This window comes from Chlorocebus sabaeus, chromosome 12 (assembly GCF_047675955.1).
Source record: "Chlorocebus sabaeus isolate Y175 chromosome 12, mChlSab1.0.hap1, whole genome shotgun sequence".
In the NCBI taxonomy this organism is placed as follows: Eukaryota; Metazoa; Chordata; class Mammalia; order Primates; family Cercopithecidae; genus Chlorocebus; species Chlorocebus sabaeus.
The window spans coordinates 31235992-31251964 of NC_132915.1; the positions used below are offsets into that span (position 1 = coordinate 31235992).

Here is a 15973-nt window from a genome sequence, read left to right on the forward strand (position 1 = left end):
GGTGACCTCACAAGATGAATTAATAAAGTGCTGGATAAAATCTCACTAAATGTATATTTTCAGGAATAAGTTTATGTTCAAATTAGCATTGCTGTGCTGGATTCTTATTGGTTTCTGATTTTTGTTTGATATTATTTTAAAAATCTGTTATTTATGAAGCTTCCCAATTAAATTAACTGTAACTAATGATGATTTCAGATTCAGTGGAATGATTATTTAATGTGTATTCTCCAGTCCCTACCCCCTACCACCACATAGCATGCAATACAGATAAAAGTATTACATTTGTGATGATCTAAAATAAGTTCATGATATAATACAAAATGTAGCTCTCTTGGAAAGAATATTATTATTGGAGTGGGAAGAAGCCAAAACTCATATTTCCCATCCTTTGTATGAGACTGTGAATTAACGTTGGTGGAGTACCTGCTGCTACCATACGTGAAAGTAATTCTTTTATTCTTTTTTTGGAGCATCATTAAAATTAATCTTTAAACACAAAGAGAATGTTAACATGACATTTAAAACAAAGTGAAAAATTTAAAAAGCTTATTAGCTAATTAGTATCATTAGAATAATTAGATAAAATGAAGTTATTTAAAAGGCAAGACAACATCTTTTCTTTCTTTTACTGTTACAGTACTATAATTGCTTTTGATTTGAATTATTTGGGGGAAAAAATCTTGTACCATCCTTGAAAATATTGCATACATTTGGCGTGATTTCAGTTCCTTCATTTAATACAAACCAAAGATGATTGAGAAGCTTGTAGAGATTCCCTGCCCCACTCTGTTCCATTAAGTGCAACCTAGAGAAGGCCAGGGTTCGGGAACCTAGCTTCTGTTTGAGAAGGCTCTCTAACTGCTCTCGTCTTGACAGCTGAGACAGGAGGTGGTGGCCTGCATGCGCAGGGACACAACCCTGGAGACGGCTCTCAACTCCAAAGCATACAAACGGAGCAAGCGCCAGACTCTGAGAGAAGCTCGCATGACTGAGAAGCTGGAGAAGCAGCAGAAGATTGAGCAGGAGAGGAAACGCCGTCAGAAACACCAGGTTCTTAGACCCTGGGCTTTGCTCACCCTCACTTTGACAGAGCTGTCCAATAAGTCATTGAATGGGGTCAGAATGACTGAAAAATGGACCCTTGTAGGTGGTGGGTACATCACAGAACAGAACGGTTCCTTGACATTTACATAATCCAGCCACATCATTTTATAGGCAAGGACGCTTAGGCCAGGACATATAAATGACCTGCCCAAGGTCATACAATTGCTCAGCAGCAGAATGAGGTTTAGTACTGTCTTAGTGTGTTTGGGCTGCTATAAAAAAAAATAGCATAAACTGGATGGTTGATGAGCAACAGAAATTTATTTTTCTCCGTTCTGGAAACTGGAAGCCCAAGATCAGGGTACTAGCATAGCCGGGGTCTGGTGAGGGTCTTCTGCTGGGTTGCAAACTGCTAACTTCTTGTTTTCTTATGTAGTGGAAGCAGACCAAGAAAGTTCTCTGGGGTTCCTTTATAAGGGGACTAATCCCATTCATAAGGGCTCCACCCTCATGACCTTATCACCTCCCAAAGGCCCCACCTCCTAATACCATTACATTGGGAGTTAGCATTTCAATATATACATTTTGGGAGGACACAAACGTTCAGTCCATAAAAGGTGTCATGTTCATAATCCCATGGAAAGTTTTTGAATGGGTGGGCATAGGTGGGTTTCCTAGAGCAAAATTCTGGGAGCAGGAACTTGGAAAAGGAAAGTAGAGAGCAAAAAGTTATTTTCATAACAAATATAATAGTATCCTGGCCTCTTTGAAGGGACTAGTTGAATATTTCACAGAGGCAAATATTTAAAAACATTCCTTTCTGGGGGTTTGGAAATATTTTGATGTAGAATTTGATTTCCTGTCATAGTCCTATAAATTGTATTTGTTTTCCTGTGCTTAATTTAGTGCTTAGCTTAGTTTCCTTTTGAAAAAAATGTGGGATTTTAGTGTAAATAGAGATATATTTAAAAAGTGGATACAAATTCTGCATGGCAATTTTAACTTTGTATCAGCTTACTTTGGGTCATAATCTAGGGTAGTTAAATTAGAGCAGAAAAACATTACTTTTATGACATACTTTTTGCTAGAACTGCCCATGTTTCTCAGGTTTATTTTGGAGTGAATGAGTGGTTTGCAGCACATTTTATCATTGCCGTTTTGTAGGTCTCCTTCAGTCTTTGATCTTTCCCTTCTCATGTGGCCACACCCTCAAGGCTGAGGAGGCTTCTCCTGCAAAAGCTTGCAACAAAAGGAACCTAAAGAGGCCATCTTTCCCACTAGCCCCATGGCCCACACCTCAACTGCGGAGACATACTAGGGCATCTATCCCCAAACAGATTCTAGTCTTCCCATGCTATTAAACACACACTAAGAGTTTTCTTGGACACATTGATAGCTCAGAGGACATTGGGCAATGGATTTTAAGTATCCTTTTCTTCCCGTTTTGGATCCTCTAGGAATACCTGAACAGTATTTTGCAACATGCAAAAGATTTTAAGGAATATCATCGGTCTGTGGCCGGAAAGATCCAGAAGCTCTCCAAAGCAGTGGCAACTTGGCATGCCAACACTGAAAGAGAGCAGAAGAAGGAGACAGAGCGGATTGAAAAGGAGAGAATGCGGCGACTGATGGTAAGGAACTCCCTGCAGGAGCCCGGGAAACCACTCAACCCACATCCGTCTGCAATGAGACCATTAAATATGGTGGTAGTAGAAGGAAAAAGTGAAAACTGCTTATCAAAAATTTTAATAAATTTATTCAAACCTTAGGGAGATGAAGTAAAAACTTTTTCTCTTTCCTGGACAGCATATGCCAAAAATCTAGGGGGATGACTGATGAGTATAGTATTTCTGTGTCCTGGGGTGGCATTGCAGTACAGATTACAGCTTCTCTCATAAAAGCAGGTACTATATTTTGCATGCGTTTGATAACCAAATCTGGATGGATGGCAAATGCAGTTCTTTAAAAAATATGGCCTCTTTGAGATGAATGACCATGTTTTTTGGAATGAATAACACATTAAGTCGTGTCTTCAAATCTAAGGAGGTCTGTATTTTGAAGCTTCTGGTGCTTATCTTTCTTTTTTAATGGGAGAAATTATTCTGTAACAGTGTAATAAGTGATTTTAAGTTGATTTTGAAATGTTGCCTTTTTTGTGATAGCCATGTTATGGTCAAAGGTTATTCATGGATCATTACATTTGCACTATTATTTTTTAATGGGTATATAAATATAAGCACAGAAGAGATAGGTTTATATCATTGGCCTGAGTATTTGTTTTTATTGACCATTTATTTTTGGAATTGGACCTCAGAGCACACTGTGGATTTTAGAAAAACGTGTGCTGATGTTATAATTATAGGAGACTTGCAGGTTCTATCTAGGACATAATGCCTGCGTAGATGAAGATAAGGTCATTAGTCTTAGCCCATAATTATGTTCCTGAAAAATTCTAAGTGACACTGTCTTCCTTGCTGGTATTGCAGTTTGCATTTTTTTCATTTTTTGAATTCCAGAGAGTAAACACCATGTTTTAAAAGCCTCTGTGTCCAGGTACTACCACATCTTACTGCCCTATCCTGCCTCCCTCTCCATGGTGGGGAGAGAGGGGACTGTCCAAGAGGTTTCTGACGACCATTTTTATAGTAATTTGATCACTAAGCAGTCAAATTTGTCTGACTCAACTGAAGTGAAACTATATTAGAACTTCAGTAACAGATTGGTTTGACACTAATGATTAGGCATTTGCAAATCATTAATTTTTGCAATTAAATGATGGAATATACAGATAATAGAGAAACTGAAGTTTTTTATCACTCTTTCTTCAAGTGAGTTCAACCATAACCAAAAGCAATTAGAGTTATAATAGCATTTGAGGCTCTTGCTCATCCACAGGGCAGACGGCAGCTAGACTGAGTGATGAAGCTGCTGTCACTCAGGCAGATGCTAGAGTGACACCCCTGGACAGAAGATCCCAAGTTTTTGTTTTTGTTTTTGCAATGGAGTTGCCGCTTAAAGATTTTGCAGCTTGTTCCTTTTATCGTGGCATTACATGATAAAAATAATTTGGAGTGTCCTTTTATTGGGATACACAAAGACATTTCTCTCAGAATGGCTCAGAGTACATCAGAATTTTATTCCGTTTAACCTCATCATGTTGCTTAATGGGAGGTGGAAGTGGAAATTACTGTATCTGTTTTATTGCTCAGCAGTACCAGACTTCAGGTGCTAAGTGACTTGTCTCCAGTCACCTGGGCCCATTACTCAGTTCAGATCTGTGTGGGAAAAAAAAAATCCCCCAAATTTGATCTTTCCTATCAACCACAAAGTTTGTAAGGCCAAAAAGAAAAACTTTTTAAAATACAAGACATTATTTGTTAAAAGCCCATTTGATTCATTGCCTTTAGTAGTACTTATTGAAATATTTATGAATGAAAGGATATTATGTCTGGAATTTGCTTCAAGACAATTCAGTTTGGGTTTAGGGGAAGAGTAGTAATGAAACAGGAATCACCACAAGTTACTTTTTGTTGTTTGGAGTTGGTTATAGGAGAAATTATACTATTCTCTCTGCTTTTGATTATATTTGAAAATTTCTGACATGTAGAGTTAAAGATAAACTTTAGATCATGAGTCATCAAATTCTAAAATCTTTTTGTACAGTTAAAGCAACACAGAAAACAAAGAACTGGCTCAGAGTGCTTAATCACACCACACGAACAGCGTGGCTTTGTGCCCGGACTTTGCTGTAAACTCCAGTGTCCTGAGATGCAGGCGTCACACTTCTGTGTGTTTGCCCTGCTTCAAACTCTGTGCAATGGCTTGAACAGCCCAACTCATCCAGTTTGCTACACTCCTACCAGTCAAAGTGCAGACAGTCAAGGGGAGGACAGAGTGGAGAGTGGAGTTGTCTGCATGCTTATTTTATGCTCTCATTGTACTCTTCTTTCCTTAATAGGCTGAAGATGAGGAAGGCTATAGAAAACTGATTGATCAAAAGAAAGACAGGCGTTTAGCTTACCTTTTGCAGCAGACCGATGAGTATGTAGCCAATCTGACCAACCTGGTTTGGGAGCACAAGCAAGCCCAAGCAGCCAAAGAGAAGAAGAAGAGAAGGAGGAGGAAGAAGGTGTGTATCCTAGTGGTGGCAGCTGAGTCCCGGGTGTATGGGCAGGGATAAGTTTAAGGCGAGTATTGCTCTTTAAGTACTACTTCTTAAACTGGTGAAAGTTTAGATGACTGAATTGTGAAAATTGCGTAAATGGGTATGGCATGAAAGTGTTGATTAGGTATACCAGACAACTATTGGAGGTAAGGGCGTAATAATAGGATGTACTAAACTAAAACAGTGTTCATAAATCATTGTTTAATAGATTTTAAATTAAGTACATACAGTTAATTGGGAAACGAAAAACAGATACAAATAAATGTTTGCTTAAGTTTAATGCTAGTATGACAGGGGATTACTCAATTATGAAAGAAATTTAAGAAGAAAATGCAGTGTACAGGTTGGAAGAAGCCAGAGGAAGATACAGGCGATAGTTACTTGGACAGATGGCAGTGCCAAAGTTCATTCAGTTCTGTCCCTGTGTCGCAGTGAGGTGAGTGTGCACATTGGGGTTTTAGGTAATCACATAAAAAAAGAGTCCCTATGTGAAATATTTCCTAATTATCATGAGAAATGAAGGGTAAGATTTAGAATCTCTACAGATACTGTATCTCAATTCAAGAGTAACCTGCTGAGGATAGGCCTGTGAATATGATCCTTTGAAGCCTAAATCGTCCAGTCATCTAGTTCTTGGTTGATACTGTGTTTTCATGATAAATTCTGTTTAGGCCAGGCACAAACATCAACAGGAAGTCACAATTGTAAAGGTTGAGGATTGGTAGCATTTAATCATTCATTCTGTACACTGAATAACTGAACAAATTGCTTTTCAAAAACTAATTAATTTCATGGCCCCTGAATCCTCATACCTGAGGAAAAATTATGTTTCATAATTAAGGAGGAGGAATAAGTGATTAAGAAGGTGCCTTCTTGCACTGATTTCTTTAGTATAAGATAGCTTACCTCATTGTGAAGATGAACGAGAGATGACTCAGGGCTTGTGTTTAGACATTTTGTTGGTGAGGAATACCTCATTTTCTTGTCAGTGTAGCATTATAGACTGTGCAAAACTCCAGCTCCAATCCTACCTTAAAAAGATGTTTTCAGAATTAGTGAGGAACATATAGGTAAGAGGGAGGGAAGGATGATGGGGAAAGAAATCATATAAATGTAGTTATTACCACTGAACTGTAGATTGAAGAATGATAAAGATGGTACATTTTTTATGTCTATTTGACTTCCATAAAAAATGTTTAAAAATTAAAAAGAAATTACTGACATATTGATAGCAGAGAAAGATGGAATTCTGGAATATTCTGTAAGTGGATCCCATTAAATAGCAGTTTTTAGTTTTTCCTAATTCAGCCATGTGTTCTGCAGAGGTTATCACTGCTAGTGTTTCTAGTATTAAAATTTGTGTTTTACATTTCTTATGATTAAAAACTAATGACCCAGATTTGAGATTATGGCTTACAATTAATAGATTTCTGCCATGGTGTTAGATAGCTGCATCATCATAGGCAGAGAAAGATACACAATTGAGTGTTGATGATTATGCCTATATTTGTGTGTTCATCTGTACAGAACAGGGACCTGTCACAATTATTTTTCAGGTGTTACTCTGCATGATCTGTAAGTTGGCACGCCCCTTTCAAACCCTTGCCTTCGATTTGGTAATAGCACTTATTCTTTGTGTCTTACGCTTTCACTCAACATATGCTAACTGAACACTTACTATGAGCTAGGTCATGTGCTAGAATGCTGGGAGAAGGAGGGTACAATGATGAGGAAAACATCCTGCCTTCTCCCACAATTTAATCAGAGAGAGAAAAAGAGAGGCTAGACAGATATTAATCCAACATGCACCCAAATATACAATTACAAGCTGGGATGAATGTTGTGGAGGGAAACTGTTTCCAGTTGAAAGTGGGGCCTGATTTCTTGGCAAATGAGTAATAGATGTCAAAGCAACTATTGTCTACCTTACAGATATCTTTGAGTATCTCCCATTAATTATCTCACATGATCAATGTGCAGAGTTTTTACTTTATGGTCAGCCATCTGTCCGTCCTTGCATGCTCTTGGGTGCCTAGCATTTGAGCACTCCCTGCCCTCAGCAGGGCTAAGTTGGAGGGGCTCTGTTTCCTTCCAGGGTATCTTACTGGGAGAAGTGGGACAAAGAAAGGAGGAAAAAAAAAAAAAAGAAACTGAGGCCCTTAGCCCTTCCTGGTACCTGTCTCTTTTGCGGGGCTTTAAGACTTCATTCAGAGTGAATTATCCAGTTCCAGATGCACCTTTATTCAAGTGCAAAGGAAGGGAATGCTTTGAAAAGCTGATTTGACATTTTGGATTATCTGTAGTTCTTCTTCCCTCCGTGAGAGTGAATGATTGGGAGTTGCTTATTCCAGCTTCTCTGTGGTGGAGGAAAACTTCTGTGTCCATGAGCATAAAAATCTCTGCTATCCTTTTTAGCACTTTTCTATGGTATTAAATATTATGCTGTACCTATCAATATTTTTTAAATTAACATACTTCAATAAACCTTTGTTTTGAGAAAACGTACTTTACTCAGTGAGCTAATAGCTAATAGCACTAAGTTTGAAGTACAACTAAGCTACAGATAACTCTAAGAAATGTGCTATTAAACATGAATATGGTTGACTTTTTCACTTAATTTAATCTGAAAAGGATTACCTTTTATTTTCAGCATTAAACTAGTGTACAATTTTTTTTTTTTTTAATTTCGTAGAAGAACAGAGGCCTCAGTCTTTCTTTGGGAGTTTATTGTGTTTACTTGTTGCTCGTGAATAATAGGGTAGGTTTCCTTTAACCCGTTATGACCTTGTTTAATTTTCTCATCATTACAGACATTTTTTGAAGTACACATTTATACATCATTTTGAAACTTCTCATTCTCAGCCTTGTCTTCCATTAAAGCCCTTGAAATGGAAGAAAAAGAAGTGAACTACATGTATCTCCTTAAGTGTCAGAGGAGGAATAATTTTTAAAGTATTGAAAACCTAGTTATATGAAACTAATTTCTTTGGTGTTCAAGATGAATGTGCTATAATGTGCGTTTTTCATGACCTTGAGGTTTCCTACAGGGTACAAAAGAGAATGGGTCTAGATAAAGGCACCAGGGCATGTACAACTAGGCGTGAACTTGGCTAAATTAGTGAATTGAGTCGTGTTAGCAGGTAATCTTTTAAAATCAGAACTACATAAGAAAATATATATACTAATTTGCTGTTATTCTCTTGTAGGCTATTTCATTAAAAGATCTATTACCATAGTGCTTCTGTCCCATGATCTGTAAGAAGGCAACAGGAACATTATCTACCCCATAGATTTGTAGTGAGGATTACATGGGAAAGTTTATCTAAAGCATGTAGAATATACCCTAACATATAGTAAGTGCTCAGTAAACATTATTTCATCAAGCAATTCTATGATACGAAAGTGGGATCATAATTGTAATGTGGTTATGTTTTTCTGAAAATAAATCTTTTTTTAAACCTTTACTGCATATTCTTTGTGGTGTTGAATCAGTAATAATTGGTCACCACTTCTTGTCTAGTTGGAAATCAGTTGAATATTAGTGTGTAGGTTATCTTTGAGGACAATGGCAGATTCTTTAAATATTGAGGCATGCAGAAGAGAAATGAGGATTTATCACAGGTGATAACTTCTGCCTACCACCCTGTTCCCCCAACTCCTACAAAGAGAATTTTCTAATTACATGGCCTCTAATTTACAAGGGTTCCTGGTGATTATGAGGCATCTCTCACAGTACTTTAGGGTACATTTTTCCTTAAGCTGTGGTTAGGAGCCCATACCAGGAGCACCCCTGCCTGTTGCTTAAAAATCTAGCCATCGGCCAGGTGCGGTGGCTCACGCCTGTAATCCCAGCAGTTTGGGAGGCTGGGGTGGGTGGATCATGAGGTCAGGAGATCGAGACCATCCTGGCTAACACGGTGAAACCCTGTCTCTATTAAAAAATAAAAAAAAATTAGCTGGGCATGGTGGCGGGCACATGTAGTCCCATCTACTCAGGAGGCTGAGGTAGGAGAATGGTGTGAACCCAAGAGGCAGAGCTTTCAGTGAGCCGAGATGGCACCACTGCACTCTAGCCTGGGCAACAGAGCGAGACTCTTGTCTCAAAAAAAAAAAAAAAAAAAAAGTCTAGCTATTTCAGGGGTTCAGTTTCCAGAGCTGTTGACATCAGCCAAAACTAAATATTTAATTCTCCCTTCCACATCTTTCAGTGGGATGTATACCAGCAGAACTATTCTTGTGTTATTTATTTGTGACGTTTTTTGGAAACATATGATACTAATGGGCCCATACTCAGAATCTCTGAGGCAACACTAGGCCAGATATAGTCTACATTGGAGGGTTCGCTTTTCTTTCTAAAAGTTCTTTTATCCTGTCTCTCTCTCTCTCTCTTTTTCCTTACCAACCACTTATTATAAGTAAATCTCAGGACTGTGATATTTTGCAGGTCGAACCTTCCTGGCATAATGTATTGGCCAATATAGTGGTAGGAAATGTGTTTTTATCCTGTTTAGATACCAGAATGTCAGAACAGCCTGCTGTTGGCACAATTTTCAGTAAAAAGAGCTTGAAAAGCAAAGCAGTAATATTATTGAGACATTTATTTTAAATTCAAGCTACTCCCTGATTCTTCTCAGTTTTTTTTTTTTTATCTCTTATAGTTTCCCCAAAGATTATATACTTTATTACAGCTTTCCTCTACAAGATTTTCACAGATGAAAGAAAGGTTCTAATGTAATTCTGGACATTCAAGTGTAGGAACTATTGTAAGGATAAGTGAACACAATGCCACAGTGATTAGATTTATTTGATTAGTTCAGTGTCAAAATGGGTGAGACTAGAAGTTTAGAGCAAAGTCCTGTTTAACTGGATTGACCAGTTACTTGAGTCAAAATGTTTGAATTAATTTTCTCTATAAGAAACAACCCAAGTAATTTGCAAATGCCTGTTAATTTGATATTCCTGGGCATTTTAAAAAATTACCCGATTACCTATCTTAAGGTCCGCTTAAATGACAGTAAAAATAACTCAAGTGGTTTTGGAAAGCTTAGGTTTCCAGCGAAACAGAATGAGTCCTTCAGATACCAGCACATTTGAATGTTGTTTCAGTATATTATAATAACATCCACTGGGGGATAAAGTACATTCATTTTATAATAGAGATTGTAAAATATTTTATTTAAAACTGTTTCTTTATGTAATGAGACTGTTTATAGCCTATGTTATAGTAATCTAAATAAAATGGCCTACTGAAGTCTTCTGTTGAGTTCAGCTTACACAGGATTTTCATGTTTAGAGATTTCTTTCCTTCCTCAGCCCTGTTGCTGATTACTTTTTATACCTTCTGCAAGGAAGATGGGTAGCCGTGCACATACCTTTGTTTGTGAACATTGCTAAATGGAAGATATGAATTGACATTGGCCTTGGAAATTGGGAACACACATTGTCTTTAGTTTGAGTAATTTTTAGTTATGAGTAATCTTTAGTTATGAATAATTCCTATCATGTCCCCTTACATGATTAGGTTAATTATACTCCTCCCTTCCTACATAAGCATAATTAGTTCTAAACTCTTTTTGCATGTAGGAAGAAGCCAGTACAAAGTTTCTTGTTCAGTGTTTTGTTTTGTTTTCAATCAATGGAAATAAGTGCCAGCATCAACTGTTAATATTGATAGCATGCATTTGCAATTATACGATGCAGATAACTACATATGAAAATTTCTCAGGTGGCAGAAGACACTGTACCAGCTGCTGCATCCACACCAGGACATTTCCTCAGGTGCTTAGAGACTGTCCGAAGTCAGCTCAAACAGTAGACTGATCACAAGCTTTTGGGTGTTAATTTTGAACCAAAAAAAGGGACAGTTGTGTTTGTTTTGCTTTGTTTTTTCAACTTTTGAGGCACAGCATGAGGTTGATGTGAGTACATGGGCTTACGAAAGCGCACCAACCAGGAATGTCATCAAACTGAAGGAATCCAAAGTATGATGGGAGAAATTGACATCTTTTGCCATAGAGTAGACTGCCACCTGGCCTCTCTCTCTTAGAATAACATGGCAGAATTCGGTTCAAGGACAGGGCATGCTTGCGAGGGAAGTCACACAGAGCACCAATTCAATGGCTAATTGTGTATGTGCTCTTAACTATTTTATGACTTGCAAATGTATTGGCACCTATTTATGATAATAATAATTTAATGAGCATATGCTAAGTGGAAAGCATTGCTCTTTGTGCTTTCATTCATTCCTTCAATCACCAAATATTTATTTAGTGCCTTTTAAATGCCCTTGTAGGTGTGGGAATGCATCAGTGAACGAAACAGACAAAAATCCCTCACCTCGTAGGCTTATGAAGCAGTTTTCAGGAAATGCTACAGCCAGTCTTAATTAGAGACATAAAAGAATAGTCTTTGGACTATCGCTGACTCTTGTACAATGTGGAGATTGAGGCTGGCAGCATATATATTAATTGTGACACTGGATTGTACATGTTGAAACAGTGACCAGTCCTGCAGAAGCCCTAGGATATAGGTACTGTTTGTTACCATTCCTGTTTTATGCAAGAGGGAACTAAGACGCAAAGAGAAAATGATTTGCTCAAGATCATACAACTAAGATCTCTTGCACTTAATTACGGAGAGCTAAGATTCAAACATAGTTTGTCTAATTCCAGAACTCAACTGTCTTAAATCTAATATTACTCCGTCTCTCAGATTCAATACCTAATAGAATTTTAAAAAATAGTTTGGGAGATTTTAAGTAATGGAAGGGCCTGACTATGAGACAGTTTTTAGATAACAATCTAGCTAGTGTATAGTATATTCATAGGAAAGTGTCCTTTAGAATAGTTTTGATTATATTAATATATGATGCTTCAAGCTTTTTAATGTACTATTCATTGAAATGGTGATCCAATTCCACTTGCTAGATATTTGAAATTGGCTTATTCATTGTCTCATTTGATTTTCTTTGTTGGCCAAATTTGTAGCTTATTTCTGATTTGTATGGAAAGAATGGTGGGATTAATTGACTTTCCCCCATTAATTAAAATAGTCCCCTGAGTATAGATTCTGAGAATTCCAAAAATGGAACCTTCAGTGACTGGTAGCAGGGATGGTTTCTTTTCTGAATACAGGGGTTCTGTTATTGTTCTCTGTGTCACTAGCATAGATATAGAGCCTGATGCTCTTCCAAGCTGATCATTTCTTTTGAGCTTATAAGTATTTTCGCTCTGGGGTGACAAAAATAGAAATTTAATTTCTTGGAAAATCATAACCAAAGGGAGTATTTTATTTCCTACTGTTTGGTAGAAGCTGCATTTGTTTAATGCCTTGTGCTTTGGCATACATACATACATGTATTTTTGGTAAGAAAATTGCATTGTAAAAGAACTTCAGAAATTTCAAATGCTGATGGAACTGCCTTTCTTCACTATGAATAAAAGTGGATTTTAAACTTTAAGTGTTTTCTTAAAAGCTATTTTGTCAAAAGACAGTTGAGTTATTTTCTAGAAGGCAAAAACGTATTATATAATCGATATCTTAAGTAAACAAAGTTGAGTTCATATTGATTGTGTATCATCATTTTTTATTTTTAATTAACTAAAGAGCCCAAGGGAGGAAAGCTCATTTTCTCAAGCATCTTGGCAAAGGAAATGACTAAAGTTTTTTTTTTCTCATTATACTATGCAGAAATAGTACAGCTTTCCAGCAGTAACTTTAAAATAGGGATTCTATAGAGGTGATTTTAAAGATTTCACTTGTCAGAGAGGTTATCATAAGTGGAAGAAATTTTACATTATTTTGCGTATATTACAGATGAGACTTTCTTGGATATGTACAAGATATGACATAATCTTTTTCTTTTTCTTTTTTTTTTTTTTTTTTTGAGACGGAGTCTCACTATGTCACCCAGACTGGAGTGCAGTGGGAGTGCAGTGGTGCGGTCTTGGCTCACTGCAAGCTCCGCCTCCTGGGTTCATGCCATTCTCCTGCCTCAGCCTCCTGAGTAGCTGGGACTACAGGCGCCCGCCACCACGCCCAGCTAATTTTTTGTATTTTTAGTAGAGATGGGGTTTCACTGTGTTAACCAGGATGGTCTCGATCTCCTGACCTTGTGATCCGCCCCCCTTGGCCTCCCAAAGTGCTGGGATTACAGGCATGAGCCACCGTACCTGGCTGATATGACATATTCTTAACTTTTTATTTAGGTTGTTTTTGAGGCACATAGAAGTTAATGGACTAAGATATTGGGATATGTAAGAAATGTAGATAACAGAATTCTTCATGGGACAACAGTATCTGCATCAAATTTTCCCATATACACATGGTAGAAATACTATATATTATGAAAGAAATTTAGGTGGAATTAAAAACATCCAGGGAACTCATAAAGTTTTATATTATGTTTTTATGCCCATGGAGTGGTTCATAGCTTATTCTTTTTATTGAGAATCCTATTTTATTTTATTTTTATTATTTCAACTTTTATTTTAGATTCAGGGGATACATGTGCAAGTTTATTACCTGGGTATATTGCGCGATGCTGAGGTTTGTGTTACAGTTGATCCTGTCACCCAGGTAGAGATCATCGTACCCAATAATTATTTCACCTCTTGCCCCACTCCCTCCTTCCCCCCTCTAGCAGTCCCCAGTGTCTATTGTTGCTATCAGAGCTTATTCTTGACGGACAGTTTTAGAATGTTCTTCACTGCTGAAGAAAACTTGCTTAGGGGATAGGAAAGTTGAGCTAATTATGTCAGGATTTGTCTTCACACTCCCAAACATGAGAAGAACATTTCAGATTCTGACCACTGTCTTGATGCTGCCCTATCTTAAGCTCTTTGGGTCCCTGAAAACACAATCTACAAATCTCTAGTGTGCTGGTCTCAGATCATATCTGGCTTTAAGTGACTCTCTACAAGTTGCTCATAAAATACATGTTTTGTCTCAGCAAAGAGAAATGAACATAAAAGGCATTAACACTTAAGCTCTGTTAGATAATAATGGGGTAACAATGAAATTCTATTACATACCAGAGAGTTACCAGGAAGTCCTGTACCCCATCGTGTTGGTTACATATAACATTTTTGTTGTTTTGCAGAAGGCTGAAGAGAATGCAGAGGGTGGGGAGTCTGCCCTGGGACCGGATGGAGAGGTAAGGGATTGTCATCCTTTCCACTGTGTTCTGCTGAATGGAGTCCGTGCCATATACATACTATTTTTTCTTATTCTGCTATTTATTTTAAGTAAAAATAGTAATACATTAGCATAGTAGAACATTAGAATGATACAAAAGGGATACAGTGAAAAATAATCTACTTGCGTGTCAGACTGTCAATCAACTGATATTAAATATATTGCATACTGTTTCAGAATTTTTTGTGCACATATAATCATATATTTACAAATATATAGGGTGTGTAAGAATCTTAAATGATTCTATAATTATCTTGCCCAGTAAATGATACAGAAGCATAACATAGGACCCAGTTTCTCTAGTTTATTATTAGTTTGAAATTATAAAAATATATAAACTAAAGAAGTCACGTATTTGGTTAACTTATTTTTGAAATTTTTAATAGGCTTGCCGTATAGCTTCTATATGTATATTCATCAGCCTAGTCCTAAAATTCATTTCCTAGTAGTTCTAGTATTCTCCTGAATTATGAGGATACCATTTATTTATTGGATTTTTTTTTCTGAAGAATTTAAGGTTCCCTGCCAGCGATTCACAGTGAGGAGGCACACTCCCAGAGCAGGATGGGAAGGGAGTTTGTTTCAAATGATCTTCATTTTGTCTTATAAATTCTGATAAACCTACTTGGCGGATCGGAGTGGGTGGGAGGTTGCCACTTCCCATTCTGGTATCGCTCTGCACACAGTTGTATTGTGAACTCAAACAGCAGAGATGCAGAAAAAGAGATTGAACCACTATTCTATGCAGAAACCTCTTGAACAATAAATGTTACTTAACCACTATAATCCATCACAAGGAAAGAAAGGATCAGGATAAATGTCTGATATGTAAGAAACTCCGTGGGCTGTTATGGGAAAAGAATACTATATATTAGAGCACTTAGAAACAACTCTAATTTGCAAAAGCCCAGCCTTACCTAAGTATGCCTCCCATTGGTCTACAATTAACAAGCACACAGGGAGAGATTTAACATGTTAGCTTAATAGTGTTCTTACATCTTACTGTCTGTTGGGAAAATTAGCTACTGATCTTGGGCTTGTGACATACATCTTTTTTTCTTTTAGTCTTAACACATGTGTCCTGTTTGCTAAGGCTTGCAACATGGACATCTTGCTCTGTTTTGAAATAATGTTCTTATTATTATGCTCTTCTGTTCTCATTCAGTGCTTTTGCCAAGGTTCTAATTCTATCTACAGTGATTTCCAATTTTCTTAGAGGCATGACATGAGCACAAAAACAAGCTATATTATAATGGTTCATGATAACAGAATATGAGTTTTCCAAGGGAAATGATAGCAAATTGTAGATTTTCTTCTTTATCTCTTGAGTATATAGATGACCTTTTACATTAATGAGGAAGAAGTGTCATGTTGGCGTGCAAAGTAATGATGTTCAAAACCATTGCTTTAGCACACACAAAAGAGAAAAACGACAACCTGGAGTAAGCCTTTTCTCTTTTTAAGGTTATTTTTGTGGATAATTGCTAATATATTGTTTCTTATGCTGACAGTGCTTTGTTGAGGGTGTAAGGGGAAAGAACCTTTGGCTATGTGTTTTTTGTTTTG

The 15973-nt window shown here is 37.2% G+C and overlaps 1 protein-coding gene across 11 annotated transcripts in view; it reads left to right on the forward strand.

Moving 5' to 3' along the window:
- SMARCA2 (SWI/SNF related BAF chromatin remodeling complex subunit ATPase 2) overlaps window positions 1-15973 on the forward strand; it is a 182050-nt gene that overhangs the window by 42145 nt on the left and 123932 nt on the right. For all 11 annotated transcript variants that reach the window (XM_037998454.2, XM_007969380.3, XM_037998457.2 and 8 more), the window contains exons 7-10: window positions 880-1053; window positions 2505-2678; window positions 5006-5176; window positions 14313-14366. In XM_037998454.2, coding sequence (XP_037854382.1) covers window positions 880-1053; window positions 2505-2678; window positions 5006-5176; window positions 14313-14366 — 573 coding nt within the window. The remainder of the gene's footprint in view (window positions 1-879; window positions 1054-2504; window positions 2679-5005; window positions 5177-14312; window positions 14367-15973) is intronic.